General features: G+C 37.9%; 1 protein-coding gene and 1 pseudogene across 23 annotated transcripts in view; one reads left to right on the forward strand and one right to left on the reverse strand.

Annotated features, from left to right (window-relative positions):
* Window positions 1-18,536, forward strand: part of BAZ2B (bromodomain adjacent to zinc finger domain 2B) — a 382,453-nt gene that overhangs the window by 267,072 nt on the left and 96,845 nt on the right. For all 23 annotated transcript variants that reach the window (XM_037044636.1, XM_037044615.1, XM_037044614.1 and 20 more), the window contains 2 exons: window positions 9,630-9,833; window positions 10,130-10,525. In XM_037044636.1, coding sequence (XP_036900531.1) covers window positions 9,630-9,833; window positions 10,130-10,525 — 600 coding nt within the window. The remainder of the gene's footprint in view (window positions 1-9,629; window positions 9,834-10,129; window positions 10,526-18,536) is intronic.
* On the reverse strand, window positions 12,540-12,664 carry LOC118986081 (uncharacterized; annotated as a pseudogene).

Below are 18,536 nucleotides of genomic sequence, written 5' to 3' on the forward strand. Positions count from 1 at the left end.
CAGGTAAAGCTCATTAATCAATGTCAGGTGGCAAGGGTCGAACAGTAGATTACATTTCAAAGAAATCTGAGGGCTTAATCTGAGTCAGTGTCTGTCTGGTAAGGAAGTTGCAAAAACCTTGGGAGACATACTCATTTCCTGCTGGGACCCTTATCACATGAATGAAAGCACTCTTAGCAAAGCAGGCTTCACAGGACTTTAGGAATTCTTTCTTATGCCCAATCACCCCGGAACCCACTCTAGCCGGGAAAGGGCTGCACCGCCTTCCCTGCCATAGGTTTTTAGGCTTAAGTGGATTAAAGCCAGGAAGTGCTTCTTCCAGAGGACATGGGGGCCCGGGCTATGTCAGAATAGCCAGGGGGCTCAGGTCCATCACTCTCTCTTTGCTGCAGCCCGCCGAGTCCTTCCTTGAGGGTCTCCCAAGTGATCATGTCTGGCTTAGGTTGCCCTCCTCTCAGGGGTTGTACCCATCATTGACTAACCAACCAAGCGTTGTGGGTGGAGATGGATGAAGCAGAAGCAGCGCTCCTGCCAGGGAGATAAGCTTTGTCTCCTTAGTGGCTCACAGTCCGGAGGTCGCTCACTCAGCCTTATCCATGGGGGCAGTTACAACTCCTGAAACCAGACAGAGCAGTTCCCAACACCCCCTTATATATGAATTCACACATTATATGCAGAATGTTCAGTAAGTGTGCCCTTATCAGTTAATTTGGTCCCATTTTTCGTTTCCACTTGATTGAGAAATCTTGGTTTATTCTGAGTTAAAGGCTTAGCATCAACTGCAAACATTCTGGGAACAAAGATAATAAATAGAGCCGTGTCTTCTTCTCATCCACATTTTATGAAACCCACCTTTGGACCTGGCTTTCTGGATAAAAGCATCAGAAGTCTGTGGTCCTGCATCACTTTCCCTACTGTCTCAGTAATATCAGGGGACCTGGGAAGTGATTGACACACTATAGCAAGAAGAGCAAGATACAGGTAACCACTGACGACAAGTAGCATTTATCTGAATTTTAAATTTGAACAACATGCCTCCCAGGCTCTAATTTTTAATCCTGAGGAACTATTTTGTTAACTTGTCCTTGTCCTTCTGTAAGACAGCACAAACTCCATATATTTTACAAGATCAACAGAACAAAGATTTTTTTCTTTTGTCCAGCATATTTCATAGAATACTTCCTCTAGATACAGTATTTCAGTTCCCTTCTCAACAGAAAATAAATGTTTCCCAGAATATTGGCAAGACATATAAGGGCCTGGGGGAAGGTCATCCGGTGAAGCTGAGAAACCTCACAGTGCGCAGTCATTGAAAACCCCCCAGGGCTGTACTTAGGCTCCCTTTGCCCTTCGACAGATGTGATGGGCTCCGGGTTATTTCCTTCCAGAGACAGAGGCTTCCGGGGCACATTCTAAATGTTCCTTTTTCCCCCTTCTTGTTCCCTGTTCTCCTTTTTAATTTTTTATTTTAAATCATTTTTATAATAAAAATTAAAATAATTTTCAGGCACAGTTGACATTAAGTNTTGAAAACCCCCCAGGGCTGTACTTAGGCTCCCTTTGCCCTTCGACAGATGTGATGCACTCCGGGTTATTTCCTTCCAGAGACAGAGGCTTCCGGGGCACATTCTAAATGTTCCTTTTTCCCCCTTCTTGTTCCCTGTTCTCCTTTTTAATTTTTTATTTTAAATCATTTTTATAATAAAAATTAAAATAATTTTCAGGCACAGTTGACATTAAGTATTTTATTGGTTTCCGGTGTGCACCCCAGTGATTAGACATTATATAACTAAGTGATCACCCCAATAAATCTCGCACCCTGTGACTTGCATGGCTATTAGAATATTATAGAGTCTACAGCCATGCCATCCTAAAGATATCTGATCTCAACTGATCTCTGAAGGGTTGGGGCCTGTTAGTCCTTAGATGGGAGAATAGTATTGACTGTATTCCCTATGATGTACCTTACATCCCCATGGCTATTCTGTAACAACCAATTTATGCTTAATTCCTTCACCTTTTTCACCTTTCCTTCTAACTCCCTTCCCATCTGGCAAACATCAAATAGTTCTCTGTATCTGCGGGTCTGTTTTTTTCCTGCTTGTTAATTTATTTTGTTTTTTAGATTAAATTATTGATAGGTATGTATTTATCGACATTTTGTTGTTCATTTTTTATCCTTTTAAAAAACTTTTCTTCTTTTTGAAGAAAACCCTTCAACATTTCACGTAACAAATCATGTAATACTGATTTGCTTTACTAGCCCTCCTGTGCAGTTTGAAAAAACGTTCTTTAGCTAATTTTGATAATCCTTCCTCGGGGATACAGTTACATAGCTTTGTACTGCTCATTGAAAATCGTTGGTTAAGCCCAGGTCCCCCAAATATTCATTTTGCATGTATATTTAGAATAGAGGTAGATGCTTTGTTTTTGTAAGATTTTATTTATTTTTAGGGAGAGGGGAAAGTAGGGAAAGAGGGAGAGGAACATCCATGTGACAGAGAAGCATCAACTGGTTGCCTCTTGCATCCCCCCAGTGGGGGGCCTGGCCCACAAGCTGGGTATTTGCTCTGACTGGGAATCAAACCAAGGACTTTTTGGTTTGCCATGGACACCCAACCCCCTGAGCCACACCAGTCAGGGCAGAATAAAGTTAGATATTTTAAATTAAACAAAATAAGTCACAAATTAAAATACACAAATGTACAGCTTGTTGAGAAAAAAATAAAACAATTCAAGGTTGGGTGAGCCCCATTACTGCTGCTGTGTAAAGGGTTGTTACCGCAGCAGCCAAAACAACCTTCCAAAGACATAAGTGGTTTCTGGATTTTAAAACCTCTTATGTTATCACGTCCTCTAACAGTTTCCTATCCCACTTGGAATAGTTTCCTTGCCGTGGCCTACAATACCCGGTATGATAAGACCCCCCCAGTCCATCTCTCCATATGAGCTATGTCCCTGGTTCCCTGTGCCACGTAGCTGGCATAGTTGGCCTCTCCTTTCTCCACACATATCAGACTCATTTCCTTTGCTGTTTCCTGTCTTGGAAGGTTTTTCTCTTGTTCCCCATTCAGGTCTCAGCAGAGAAAGATCTTGCCTGATAACTGCATCTAAATCTTTATCTCACCCAACCCCCTAACACACTGTCTCTCCAGTTATCCTGTTTTAGTTACGGTATTCATCTCTAAAAACACATTGTTGATACTCTGCACCCGCATATCCCATTAGAGCAGGTTGCTGTCTCTTTGCCACACCCCTTTATTCCCAGAGACTCAAACAACTACACTGGGTATAGAAAGCCTTATATGTGTTTATTTTGTTATTGGAAGAAATAAGTATACAGTGAAATAAAAGTTCAAAGCAAGGGTTCTGAAATGCTTTCCCAGATTGGATGGAGGAGGGTGGATGAATAAGCTCTTCTTTGATCATTTTTTGATGAATCTAAGACTCATTTTTAAAATGTTTAAATGAGCCCTGGCTGGTGTAGCTCAGTGGATTGAGCACGGGCCTGTGAACCAGACAATCACAGTTCGATTCCCAGTCAGGGCACATTCCTGGGTTGCAGGCCAGTTCCTGGCAGGGGCCAGTTCCCAGCAGGGGATGCACAAGAAGCAACCATACATTGATGTTTCTCTTCCTCTCTCTTTCCCTTCCCCTCTAAAGATAAATAAATAAAATATTAAAAAATAAATAAATAAAACATTTAAATGACATAAAAGAGACATTACCTAATTATCTACAAATAGAAAAGACCTACCTACACACACACACACACACAGCAAGTGAGGAGATGAAATCGATGATACTGATACCCATTTTCCTTCTTGTTTTTTTTCCCAATGCCTGGATTTGTCTGCTTACATCTCGCTCTTTTTAATGGGTTCTAGGTTTGTTATTTTTCCCTGGTTGGCTTGCTCAGTTAGTTGGAGTGTTGTCACGTACAGCAAAAGGTTGAGGGTTTGTGCCCTGATTAGGGAACATACTAGGTTGTAGGTTTGATACCTAGTCCAGGAACATATGGGAGGCAGCCAATAGATGTCTGTCTGTCTGTCTGTCTGTCTGTGTCTCTCTTTCTCTTTCTCTGTCCCTCTTAGCTCTCCCTTTCTCCCTCCCTCTTTCCTTCTCTCCCTTTCTCCTTCTCTCCCTTTCTCCTTTGTCTCCATCTGTTTCTAAAATCAGCACAACATATCCTTAGATGAGGGTTTTTAAAAAATAATTAACTTTGCTTTTATAAAAGCACAGACTTTTGCACACTGTCAGAGAGTATGCTATGCAAACCCACCTGCATCAGAATCACATTAAGGGCTTGTTAGTGCAGTTCCCTGTGTGCTGTTTGTAATTGGGACCCAGGAATATGCTGGTTGGAGCAAGTTTTGCAAGTGAATATCATGCACCATAAAGCTTTGGGATCCGCACTTTTAAACCCCTTTCTTATGGAGTGCAGGCCCCGTTTCTCAGTGCCCTCTTTGCATAAAAACTCCACAGATTACTTGGGCATTAGAATAGGAGTTTGTTTCTCCCTGTTAAATCACTGTGGGTCCCTCATTTCTTTCCTTTCATAGCTAGCCCCTACTGAAACCAAAAATGATAAGTTCAGTTTAGATTCCCAATGATTTTCATAGTCTTACTATTGGTGCTTAAAAACCGACAACAGATTTTGATTGGGGGGATGGAGATGTTTCTCTAACAAACGGTAGGTTTAATGTTACTGTATTACTTTTCTTTCCCTTTAATGACTACTTTGGTTCCTCACCACTCTTGTTTTGCTGTGAGAGGAGATACTTTAGGGAATGATGGTCACTGTTAGCTTATTGAAGGTGTGTCTTTGGAGGAAACATTACAGTCACTAGTTTGGAGCAGTTAACACAGTAACATAAAAGCAGAATAGAACAGCAGGAGTGACTTTCCGCACTTAATGAATTTTATTTCATTTGAATCAAATTTCAGAAGTTACAGAACAAAAAGTGTAGATTTGCAACCTGTAACTATGGCTTAAACCTGGCTTCCTGTTGAAGAGATATATTATTGTCTCTCATTCCCCGTGCTCAGTAGTCATGAAAGGCCCTATCTCTTAGGACGATAGCTTTTATGATTCATTGGTTCTATAATTTATCAATTCTTCTATGTTTTGTTCTTTAACTGTCAGCAACCACTATTGAAATGTTCTTAAGTAACTTTGGATTGTATAGAATCTTATTATTCTACCATTTCAATATTTCTCCTATCAGTCTTCCTACTGTCAAAATTTTATTGTTTATAGGTATTTTCCACTCTTATATAGGTAGTTATAATTCATCTCATGATTTTTCCTGTTTTTATCTACTATTATTGTCTATTCTTTAAACCCCTAACTTCCTGCTATGTGACCTACTGTCCCTTTCTACCAGCTTTGGATTTCCCTTTTCCTATAGAATCTTAAGTGTTCCACAAATTAACATATCTCTCTATATCATATTTTTTATGTGAAATATAAAAAATCTAATTTTTTGCCCTGGCTGGCATAGCTCAGTGAACTGAGTGTGGGCTGTGAAGCAAAGGGTTGTAAGTCGGATTCCCTGTCAAGGCACATGCCTGGGTTGCGGGCCAGGTCCCCAGTGGGGGCCACATGAGAGGCAACCACACATTGATGTTTCTCTCTCTCTCTTTCTTTCTCCTTCCCTTCCCCTCTCTAAAAATAAATAAATAAATATCTTTTTTTTGAAAATCAAATTTTTGTCTAATTAAAATACCCATTAAGCCCTTTGCTACCTCTCTTCTCTATAGCACTTACTATTACTACTGTATGGAATTATTTGCTCTTGTATTAATCATCTGTCTACTCTGCCACCACCACCACTACCACCACTAGAGTATAAGCTTTATATATATGTATATATATATATGTGTATATATACATATATATATGTGTGTGTGTATATATGTGTGTGTGTGTGTGTGTGTGTATATATATATATATAATTTATTTTACGTGTTGCTCAAGTACAGTTTTCTGTCTTTTACTTCCATCCCAGCCCACCCCCTCAGTGCTCCCCACCTCCCTCCCATTTCCACCCCCCTTAGTCCATGTGTCCTCCACATTCGTTCCTGTAAACCCTTCCCCTTTTCCCCTGAAATTCCCTCCCCTCTCCCTTCTGGCCACTGTCAGCCTGTTCTCTATTTCAGTATCTTTGGTTATCTTTTGCTTGCTTGTTTGTTTTGTTGTTTAGCTTCCTGTTAAAGGTGACATCATATGGTATTTGTCAATTAATATTGACAAATATTAAATAAGCCTTATTTAATATTGACAAATATTAAATAAGCCTCCTGGCTTATTTAACTCAACATAATGCTTTCCAGTTCCTTCTCTGCTGTTGCATGGAGGGTAGGGGCTCCTTCTTTCTTTCTGCTGCATAGAATTCCATTGTGTAAATGTACCATAGTGTTTTGATCCACTCATTTACTGGTGGGCACCTAATTTGCTTCCAACACTTTGCTATTGTAAATTGTGCAGCTATGAACATTGGGGTGCATAGGTTCTTTTGGATTGGTGTTTCGGGGTTCTTAAGATATAATCCTAGCAGTGGAATTGCTGGGTCAAAAGGCAGATCCACTTTTAGTTTTCTGAGGAAATTCCATACTGTTTTTCATACTGGTTGTACCAATCTGCAATCCCACCAACAGTGTACTACGGTCCCCTTTTCTCCACAACCTCTCCAGCACTTGTTGTTTGTTGCTTTGTTTATGATGGTCATTCTGATCGATATAAAATGGTATCTCATTGTGGTTTTAATTTGCATCTCTCTAGCGATATTGAGCATCTTTTCATGTGTCCTTGGATCCTCTGTATGTCCTTCTTGGAGAAGTGTCTGTTCAAGTCCTTTGCCCACTTTTTAATTGGGTTGCTTGTCTTCTTAGAGTGGAGTTATGTAAGTTCTTTGTATATTTTGGAGATTAAACCTTTGTCTGTGGTATCATTGGCAAATATGTTTTCCCATACAGTTTCTTCTCTTTTTATCTTGATACTGTTTTTCTCAGCCATGCAGAAGCTTTTAACTTTGATGAGATCCCATTTGTTTATTCTTTCCTTTATGTCCCTTGCTCTAGGGCACATATCAGTAAAAATATTGCTGCGTGGAATATCTGAGATTTTCCTGCCAATGCTCTCCTCTAGGGTTTTAATGATTTCATGGCTTATATTTAAGTATTTTATCTACCTTGAATTTATTTTGATGTATGGTGTAAGTTGGTGTTTGAGTTTCATTTTTTTGCATGTAGCTGTCCAGTTCTCCCAACACCATTTGTTGAAGAGGCTATCTTTACTCCATTTTATGTTACTGCCCGCTTTGTCGAATATTAATTGACTGTAGAGAGTAGAGTTTATTTCTGGGCTCTCTGTTCTATTCCATTGGTCTATGTGCCTGTTTTTATGGCAGTACCAGGCTGTGTTGATTACAGTGGCCTTGTAATACAGTTTGATATCAGGTATTGTGATGCCTCCTACTTTGTTCTTCTTTCTCAAAATTGCAGCTGCTATTCGGGGTCTTTTATCGTTCCATATAAATTTTTGAAGTGTTTGTTCTACGTCTGTGAAATATGCCATTGGTACTTTCATAGGTATTGCATTGAATCTGTAAATTGCTTTGGGTAGTATGGACATTTTGATGACGTTAATTCTTCCAATCCATGAACATGGTATATGTCTCCATTTATTTGTATCTTCCTTGATTTCTTTCTTCAGTGTTGTATAGTTTTCTGCATATAGGTCTTTTACCTTCTTGGTTAGGTTTATTCCCAGATATTTTATTTTTGTTTTTGCTATATTGAATGGGATTTTTTTCTTTATTTCTGCTTCCGCTGTTTCATTGTTGGTATACAAAAATGTCTTTGATTTCTGGATATTGACTTTGTATCCTGCTGTTTTGCCAAATTCATTTATTAGGTCAAGAAGTTTTGGGGTTGAGTCTGTAGGATTTTCTGTGTACAATGAATGTCATGTCATCTGCACACACTGACAGTTTTGTTTCCTCCTTTCCAGTTTGTATGCCTTTATTTTCATTTCTTGTCTGATCACCGTGGCTAACACTTCCAATAGTATATTGAATAGAAGTGGTGAAAATGGACAACGTTGTCTTGTTCCTGATCTTAGTGGAAAAGGTTTTAGTTTTGCCCATTCAGTATGCTGTTGGCTGTAGGTCTTTCATATATGGGCTTTATTATGTTGAGGATTGCTCCCTCTAATCCCACTTTGCTGAGTACCTTTATCATAAATGGGTGTTGTACCTTATCAAAAGCTTTTTCCGCATCTATTGATATGATCATGTGGTTTTTGTCTTTGCTTTTGTTTGTGTGATGTATTACATTTACTGATTTGCTAATATTAAACCATCCTTGCATCCCTGGGGTGAATCCCACTTGGTCATGGTGTATGATCTTTTTAATGTATTGTTGGATGCGTTTGCCAATATTTTGTTGAGGATTTTAGCATCTATGTTCATCAGCAATATTGGCCTGAAGTTTTCCTCCTTTGTTGTATTTTTATATGGTTTTGGGATTAGGATGATGCTAGCTTCATAAAAAGAGTTTGGGAGTCTTCCATCATTTTGGATTTTTTGGAATAGTTTGTGAAGAATAGGGGTTAGCACTTCCTTAAATGCTTTGTAGAATTCTCCTGTGAAACCACCTGATCTAGGGCTTTTGTGTGTCGAGAGTTTTTTGATTACTGCTTCAATTTCATCTGCTCTTATTCGTCTGTTCAGGCTTTCTGCCTCTTTTTCACTGAGTTTTGGGAGATTATATTTTTCTAGAAATTTTTCCATTTCACCTAAGTTTTCAAATTTCTTGGCATACAGTTCTTCATAGTAATTTCTTACAATATTTTGCATTTCTGTGATGTCAGTTGTAATCTCTCCTCTTTCATCTCTGATTGTGTTTATTTGGATCCTCTCTCTTTTTTTCTTGATGAGCCTGCTTAAAGGCTTTTTGATTGTTCATCTTTTCAAAAACCAACTCCTGGATTCATTGATCCTTAGAATTGTGCTTTTAGTCTCCATGTCATTTAATTCTGCTCTGATCTTGCTTATTTCCTTCCTTCTACTTGCTCTGGCTTTGTTTTTTGTTGTTCCTCGAGTCTTGTATACGCATAGGGTTAAGTTGTTTGTTTGAAATGTTTCTGTTGTTTTTAGGTAGGCCTGTATTGCTATGAACTTCCCTCTCAGGACTGCCTTCACTGTGTGCCTTAAGTTTTGGGTTGTTGTTAGTTCATTTTCATTTGTTTCTAGAAACTTCTTGATTTCTTCCTTAATCTCATTCTTGACCCATTCATTTTTTAGTAGCATGCTATTCAATCTCTATGATTTTGAGTGTTTTGGGGTTTTTTCCTTGGGGTTGTTTTCTAGTTTCAGTCCCTTGTGGTCTGAGAAAATGCTTGGTAGGATTTCAGCTTGCATATTTCGTTGGAGACTTCCTGTTACATAAGTTAAATTGATTAGTTTGTTGAGTAATTACCCTTATAACGTGTGGTTTTCCCCTATTCCCTAAAATGACATGTTGAAGTTGAAAATATCATTTGAAAATTAAAAAAGCTTACCTCTTAGTGAAACTTGAATATTTTCCAAAATTAAAGTCTTGCTAAAAATCTTGTTTTTATCCAGAAACCAAGGAAGGAAGCTATAGAAAGTTCTAGCAACAGTGATAGTGATTCAGGCACGTCATCAGATACTTCAAGTGAAGGCATTAGTAGTAGTGATTCAGATGACCTAGAAGATGAAGAGGAGGAGGAAGATCAAAGTATTGAAGAAAGTGAAGATGATGATTCTGGTTCAGAGAGTGAAGCACAACATAAAAGTAACAACCAGGTATAAATAGTTTCCTTGGCAATATCCACACATTAGTCTTGTTTTTGGATTAACTTGTTTATCCTGACACTCAAAGTCTATAAAGTTTAAATTTAATTCTTGCATTTAGTTCTTACTTTTGCATAAGAAGGAGTATCAAGTGGAGAAACATTTTTTAAAAGACATTTAGTGTGTTTCATTTGAGCTTTATATATCTATCATAAATCTCTAGGAAAACTTGAAAGTTCCTTTTATCCTGCTTGGTGTTCTTTGTTTTAATAGATGTTAAATTGTTGACTTTTAACTTTTATTTACAGGTGCTATTACATGGTATTTCAGACCCAAAAGCAGATGGACAGAAAGCAACTGAAAAAGCCCAGGAAAAAAGAATACACCAGCCATTACCTCTTGTGTCTGAATCCCAGACTCACTCATCATTCCAATCCCAGCAGAAGCAGCCTCAGGTTTTGTCACAGCAGCTTCCATTTATTTTCCAAAGCTCTCAGGCAAAGGAGGAATCTGTGAACAAACACACAAGTGTAATACAGTCTACGGGATTGGTGTCCAATGTGAAACCTTTATCTTTGGTAAATCAAGCCAAAAAGGAAACTTATACGAAACTCATAGTTCCTTCTCCTGATGTACTTAAAGCAGGGAATAAAAATACCTCTGAAGAATCTAGTTCTTTGGCCAGTGAATTGCGATCTAAACGGGTGAGTTAAAAATTATTTAAGAATTTTATTATTAGAAAAAACAGCTTTCATATAGTCCTATAATATGGAGGTTTAAATTACTTTTATTTTTTTAAACCAGCAGGAATTAAAATACATATTCAGCAAACTAAATTTCTCTGATTTTATATTTACATGTAAATCTGCTTAATGTAGATTTTGGCAACACAATCATGTTATTCTTCCTCTGATTTAATGATTTATCAGTAAGGGGAGAAGTATGTTTGAAGACATACTTCACAACTACTTTTGTTTAAAATTCATTATTCTTTTTTCTAATGTCAATATATTTTTAAAGAAATAGATTCTTGAGTAATTTACCTGTGTAGTTCTATAATTTAGCAATTTCAAGTGTAAAAATTTGTTATAACACATATTTTCCTTTGCCATACTTAGTTAATTATGAAATACAAAATATTTTAAGTAACTTTCATTTACATGAACACCAGGACCACTCATCAGAGACAGTTTTTCAACTTGATTTTTATACTATTGGTTTTATATTACTATATAGTCTATATCTTTATGTTCAACAGAATTCTAGTAATTAAATGATCAGTACTTTTTATCCTAGAATGGGCAGAGAGGAAAAATACATGTTTGAACACAGTATCCTGTCTTTTGGTTACAAAAATTATTATTACACATGCTAAATATTAACTAACACTGACAGAGCACTGACTGTTTGCTAGGCATTGTTTTAAGTGTTGAACCTGCATTTACTCATTGGGTACTAGTATCTGTTAGTGCTGTAAGTGTTATTATGATCATTAACATATGATAAAATTGATATACATAAACTTTAACTCTCCCCAGATCACACTACAATTCAAACCCAGGAGTATGGAACCAGAGTGCCTTTTTTAACCACTATGATATTCTGCTTTTCTTTAAAAGGTCACAATGTCTAGTCCATTAACTCTTACTTTACTGTAACTACTTTAAGAACAGGGTCAAAGAAAGATGGCTTGAACAAATCAGACTTTTTTGAGAATCTAAATGAGTAGTTCTCAAATGTAAGTATACATTAGAATCACCTGAGAAACTTAAATAAGAAATTTTACCCCAGAACAATTAAGTCAGGATCTCTTGTGTCGAGACTAAGGTATTGCATGTCTAAAATGCTTCCCAGGTGATTCAAAAGTACAGCCAGATTTGGGAACCACTGATCTAAATGGAATGGCCAATGGCATTATAATGTCATGCACGTGTCAGTTTGTAGTGCACTGTTCAATCTTTAGATGGTATTATTACTGACATCATATTACTGACTCTCCATGGGTAAATTAAGCAAACGAAAAATTACACTTTGGGGGCTGTTTAGTTGTTTTCCCATTTTCAAGTTATTTTTATTTTTCAAAATACAGTTAACATGCATTATTTTTTTATTTTGGGTGTACACTCCAGTGATTAAACATTATATACCTTACTAAATGATCATCCCAATAAATCTTGTAGCCTATGACATACAGAGTTATTAGAATATTATTGACTGTATTCCCTATACTGTACTTTACATCCCCATGACTATTCTGTAACAACCAGTTTTTACTTCTTAATCCCTTCACCTTTTTCACATTTCCCCACAACCCCCTCCTATATGGCACTTGTCAAAATGTTCTCTGTATCTGTGAGTCTGTTTCTGTTATGCTTGTTCATCTGTTTTGTTTGTAGATTCAATTGTTGATAGATATGTATTTATTGTCATTTTATTATTCATATTTGTTATCTTTAATTTTTTTCGCCTTGAATAAGACCCTTTAACATTTCATGTGATCCTGGTTTGGCAGTGATAACTCCGTTAGCTTTTTCTTCTTTGGAAAGACCTTTATATGGCCTTTGATTCTAAACGGTACCTTTGTGGGTATAATAATCTTGGTTGTAGGTCCTTGTTTTGTATGACTCTGAATATTTCATGCCATTCCTTTCTAGCCAAAAAAGTTTCTGTTGAGACATCAGCTGACTGTGTGTGTGTGTGTGTGTGTGTGTGTGTGTGTGTGTGTGTATCAGTCCTGGAAATACAGCAATACCAGGTTGATGTGTGGAATAGATTGAGCAAGCTCCTATTCCATTTTCTAATTCCAAAAATCCATTGATCTTAGCCAAAGGCCAAGAAGCAATCAGCTGATGGCCTTATGGGAGCTCCCTTGTAGCTAATGCTTTTTCTCTTGCTTTTTAAAAGATTCTCTCTTTTTCTTTATCTCTTTTCATTTTAAATATGATGTGTTTTAGTATGGGCCTCTTTGGATTCATTTTGATTGGGACTCTCTGTGCTTGCTGGACTCATACTTCTATTTCCTTCACCAAGTGAGAGAAGTTTTCTGTCATTTTGTCAAGTAGAGTTTCTATTTTTCATTTGCACTCTCTCTTCTCCTTCCTGCCCCCCCCCATGATGCAGATGTTGATATGCTTGAAGTTGTCCCAGAAGCTCCTTATACCATCCTCATTGTTTTAGGTTGTTTTTTCTTTTTCCTGTTCTGATTGGGTGTTTTTTACTTCCTTATATCCCAAAATGATTAATTCTTGGCTTCATCTACTGTGCTGTTGATTCCCTGTAAATAATTCTTCATATAAGTTAGTGTATCCTTCATTTCTGACTGCATCTTTTTTATGTTGTTGAGGTTCTCACTAAATTCATTGAGCGTCCTTATAAGCAGTGTTTTAAACTCTGCTTGTAACAGATTGCTTGTCTCCATTTTGTTTAGTTCTTTTTCTGGAGTTTTGTTATTACATTTGGGACATATTTCTTTATCTTCTCATTCTTGCATCCTCCCTGTGTTTGTTCCTGTATATTAGGTAGGGCTGCTAAATATCCCAGGCTTGGTAGCATGACCTAATATGGTAGGTATTCCATTGGGCACTCATGGAATGAGTGGTCACTCATGGTGCACCCTGTGTGGGCTAGGTACGCCTTCCTGTTGTAGATTCACCTTGATTGCTGTTGTCACATCAGTGGGAGGGATTTATCCCCAGATCAATTAGCTGTAAGGAATGGCTATGACCAATGACCTCTGACCATGGTAGAAGATGAGCTATGCAAGGGCCCACCCCCTCTAAGCAGGATTTACTTCAGTGAGGCTCTGGTTCCTACTGAGTCCACCTTTTGAGTGTGTCACCTGTGGTGGTGGTGGTGGTTGGGTGGTGACCTTCAATGTGGTCGTAAGTTGTCTACTGGGCACACTGGCTCTTGAGCCTCCCAGGAGGTACGAACCAAGGTCAGTAGCCACGTGTTCTCTGCCTACAGCCACCTAGCATGAGCTATACATTATCTGCAGATGGCTGCTACTTTTGCTGGGCCTGGAGGTGCCCATACAAGACCAAGCTATTAACTAAGGCCAACTACTGCTAGTGCCAGTCCTGGGGCCACTTAGTGAGAGGTCTGAGGCACACTGCTTGTTTGAGAGATTTTAGAAAAATCTGAAGCATGAGCCAAGACAGGCCATTTGTATGGAAACACTACTGGAAGCAGTTTGGGTGGGCCCAAAATTTGGGTGGAGCATGGCCTCAGGGAATCACCAGGTCGAGCAAACTCTGTGAGCCAGGTTGATGGAGATTCAGTTATGGTGCTCGTCACCCCTCTCTGTGCAGGGGAGGACTTGGAAAAGGAACAATGGCCTCTGCCAACACCTCTGTCTGGGGGGAAGCTCCATCTCGACCTGAAGCTGGACAATGTAGTTTCTCCCCATATGTCCCTGGTGCCTTATAAGCTATTGCTGTAGCACTAGAGCTCAAAGGGAGTAAATCCAAGTAAATCCTTGCATGGGTCCTTCAAGAGGAAGTGCCTGAGACTCCAGAAGCCTGTCTCCCTCAACCTCAATCCCCACTGCTTTTTACAGCCAGAGTTATGGGGGCTTTGCATCCTGACACTGGAACCCTGGGATGAGGAGCTTGGTATGTGGCTGGGACCCCTTGCTCCTCAGGGTGCCTCCACAGTGGAGATATCTCTTCCAGTTTTTATCTATCACTTGTGGGTATGGGATCAGCCTGTTCCATGTCTCTGCTCCCTCCTACCAATCTTGATGTGGCTTCTTTAATTCCCCACGTGTAGGACTATCATTTAGCCATATTTCAGGTGGTTGTGAATGATGTTTGTTCAGTAGTTTAGTTGTAATTTTGACATGGTTGTGGGAGGAGGCAAGTACCATGCTTGCTTATGCTGCTATCTTGTCTGGAAATGTGGGAGCTATTTTAATTCTTATTAATGTATATTCTACTTTAATATAAATTAATTTACTGAGTAACATCAAGAAATATTTGCATTATTTTTGAAAGCCTTTGAAAGGCTTTTTAATTTTCTTCCAAGAATTTCTTATTTAAAGAATTTTATTCCCAGTCAGGGCACATGCCTGGGTTGCAGGCCAGTTCCCAGCAGGGGACTCACAAGAGGCAACCATATATTGATATTTCTCTCCTTCTCTCCTTCCCCTCTAAAGATAAATAAATAAAATCTAAAAAAAAGAATTTTATATGACTGCTATGAGAAAGTCATTTGTTAAATACTTGTTTAACAACTGTAGTCATGCAATGCTTTCTACATATATGGTCTTATGTAATCCTTCTAAAACTGTGGGATAAGAAGAAATTAAGTGTCAGAACGTTAAGCCACTTGCCACCTAACAACTTAAGAGCAGAAGTGTTTTATACCAAGGGCTATCTGATTTCAAAGCCCATGATTAAAATGAAATAATTTAGTGTTTTTGAAACAATAGGAGTTAATGGGAGATATTTATGTGAGTGGGCATTCACATTAGACTGAACTCTAAATGACTTTATCTAGTTGCTTTTGGTGCCTAGTATTGACTTAAAGGTATTTTATAAATATTTCTTTTATATCAGTTTTTTTTTCTTTACATGAATGTCTAATAAAAATAATTTTGCTGTATTTCTTATGAAAGATTCAGGTTTTTTTCATGATATTCGCTATGTATTTGCCTCCCTCACTAGTCTATGCTTTTCTTAAGTGTTATGTAATCATTGGGTCCTTCCATACTCTTACACTGTGGACATTTAATTCAAATCAATATATTGAGTTGGTCAAAAAGTCCATGTGTTTTTTTCCAAAAAGACATATTTTTTCCTGTGGTACATTTACACAATGGAATAATACTACGCAGCAGAGAGAAAGAAGGAACTCCTACCCTTCGCAACAGCATGAATGGAACTGGAGAACATTATGCTAAGTGAAATAAACCAGGCAGTGAAAAACAAATGTCATACAATTTCACCTATAAGTGGAACCTAATCAGTAAAACAAAGAAGCAAGCAAAATATAACCAGAGACATGGAAATAAAGAACAAACTGACAATAACCAGAGAGGAGCAGGGGAAAGGGTAATAAGGGATAATAGGGGAAGTTTCCCTCAACGAACATGTATAAAGGACACATAAACAAAGCCAAAGCTGGTAGGATCGAGGGTGGGAGGCAGGGATGGGTGGGGTGGGGGGCCATGGTGGGGTGAAAATAGAGACAACTATATTTGAACAACAATTAAAAAAATGAAAAAAGATATTTTTCATTTTAACTTTTTTCACCAATAACTTTTTTGCTGTAGTTTTTATTTCATAATCATAAACTTAACTCTGTAATCCAGGTCAACTTGGAAGGGTAAGGAAAATATGGAACCAAATAAACTTCAGCGAGAGCACGAAGAGTATAGAACATTCCCAGCAGATGGGGGTAAGGGGATGCTCTCCTGAGCTACAAAAGAAATGGTCTGGTGGCTAAGATAAAACATAATTATAATTTACTAGTGTTGTCCACGGTCAGTGATGGTGATGTTCTTTCTGGTCCTGCGTTTCTGGACCCATAGCAGTCCACGGCTGTCACAACATCCATTCCATCTTTCACCTGGCTGAAGACCACGTGCTTGCCATCCAACCACTCGGTCTTGGCAGTGCAGATGAAAAACTGGGAACTGTTTGTGTTGGGTCCAGCATTTGCCATGGACAAGATGCCAGGGCCTGTATGCTTCAGGATGAAATCCTCATCCACAAATTTCTCTTGTAGATGGACTTGCCACCTGTGCCATTGTGGTGTGTGAAGTCCCCACCCTGGCACGTAAATCCTAGGATAGTGTTGTGAAAGAGGGAACCTTATAACCAAAACCTTTCTTTCCAGTGCTCAGAGCACAAAGATTTTATACTATCTTTCTAACTTTGTTCCAAAAGAGTCAAAGGAGACCTGGCCTAAGGGCTGGCTATTGACAGTGCTGTCAAAGAACATGGTAGGGTTGACCATAGCTGGGCACTGAAAGGTCTGGGGTGGCAGTGGTGTCTGAAAGGCCCGTTTTTCACCAATAACTTTATGGATTTGGATATTTTGAGTATAGTGACTGTTTTCCACTGTTGTCTTCTAGTGGGTAGAGGCCAGGGATGCTGCTAACCATCTTCCAATGCATAAGACAGCCCCACAGCAAAGAATTGTGTGGACAGAATGTCATTAGTACCAAGAAACTTTGCAAACCACTTTTGACATGTTTGATCAGTCACAGCACCTTCACCACACCCTGCACAAGTCCGTTTTGTGTTTCAGTTTTGTTTTTACCTTTCTTAAAATAATAAAGCATAAGATGCTGAAAGTGTGGTGTGTTTTCTTCCATGTTCAATATTAAAATGACTACACAAAAATTCACCAATGTTGATAAGCTTTTTTTAAATGCATGCTGATATGACAGCTGTCATAATACAGTCAAACAAAATTCTTTCAAATGAAATTAAAGACAACCAAGCACTGTGAGAGCCGTTATATGGAAAGAAGGAAATGAACTTTTTGGCCAACCCAATACATTAATTGGGTATATAGACCAGGAATGAATTTTCTTTACCAGTTTTGCCTGGAGAATTTTTGTCATCTTTAGAATCTCAGGTAGGGCCTGGAGAGGAAGGGCTTGGAGATAGAATAGAGAGCTTCAGATGTATGTCTTCCTATAGTCCCGTTTATGTTCTACCCCCCATATCAAAAGGAACAGCATGCTTCCTATAAAAGACTAACTGATGTTAGTCTGGGATATAAAAATGCAGATATCTTTGGTGATTTTTGAAAACCTTCAGATGTCAAACTATGGGAAGAGATTCTTCAGAAGTATAAAGTAAGGATCAATTTCAGAAAATTAAAATATAAACTTAAGGGAATGGTTTGTTTTCATGACTGTTTTTGATCCTGTATATTTAGAGGAAAAATTATTACCTATTTAAAAAACTACAAAATGATTATATAACATAATTGTGTTCTAGGAAATGAAAATACACCAAGTTTTTCTGCTGAAAATTTAAATTATAATAGCATATGTAAATGTGAAGTTTCAGTACTATATATACATACTGGTATACAGTATACTATAGCATGCAATATTTGTCATATAAATTGTCATATAAATATTAACAAAAATTAAGTATTTTAAAGCATTAAGAATTTTGCTGTAAAGTTACTTTTAAAAGGTAAATACAATTATTTGGTATAATTTTCATATTTTATTCAGTGATTAAGAATTGATTAAGCACTTTCTCTTTTTGAGGGGTTCCCTTAAGTACAAATATTATGTGACAATCTCTGTTTACAATGAATTATCTTAATAATTTTCTAAATTAATACAGTGAAGATGTTAATATACTAAAGAAGTTTTTATAGGAATTGCATGCTGCTGATTAGTACCTGTGTTTAAAATATTTAAGAAGTCATTTTGTATGGCATTTCATCTACATTTACCCTGTGAAATGCCCAACAAATGCTGCCTTGACCAAAACCTGTGGGTCCAGTGCTAACAGCACTGCTGATTTTAATTTCAAAGCAACAATTTTTTTCTTTTCTTTTCTTTTTTTAAATCCTCACCCAAAGATATATTAAGAGAGAGGAAGGGTAGAGAGAGAGAAAGACAGACCTCTGTATGAGAGAGAAACATCAATCTGTTTGTTGCCCCCTTCCCCTGAATACTCCCTGACCAGGAATCAAATCCACAACCTCTTGGTGTCTAGAACAACTCTCCAGCCAGCTGAG

The sequence above is a fragment of the Sturnira hondurensis genome, unplaced genomic scaffold, assembly GCF_014824575.4.
Source record: "Sturnira hondurensis isolate 20B ecotype Veracruz unplaced genomic scaffold, ASM1482457v3 Scaffold0004136, whole genome shotgun sequence".
In the NCBI taxonomy this organism is placed as follows: Eukaryota; Metazoa; Chordata; class Mammalia; order Chiroptera; family Phyllostomidae; genus Sturnira; species Sturnira hondurensis.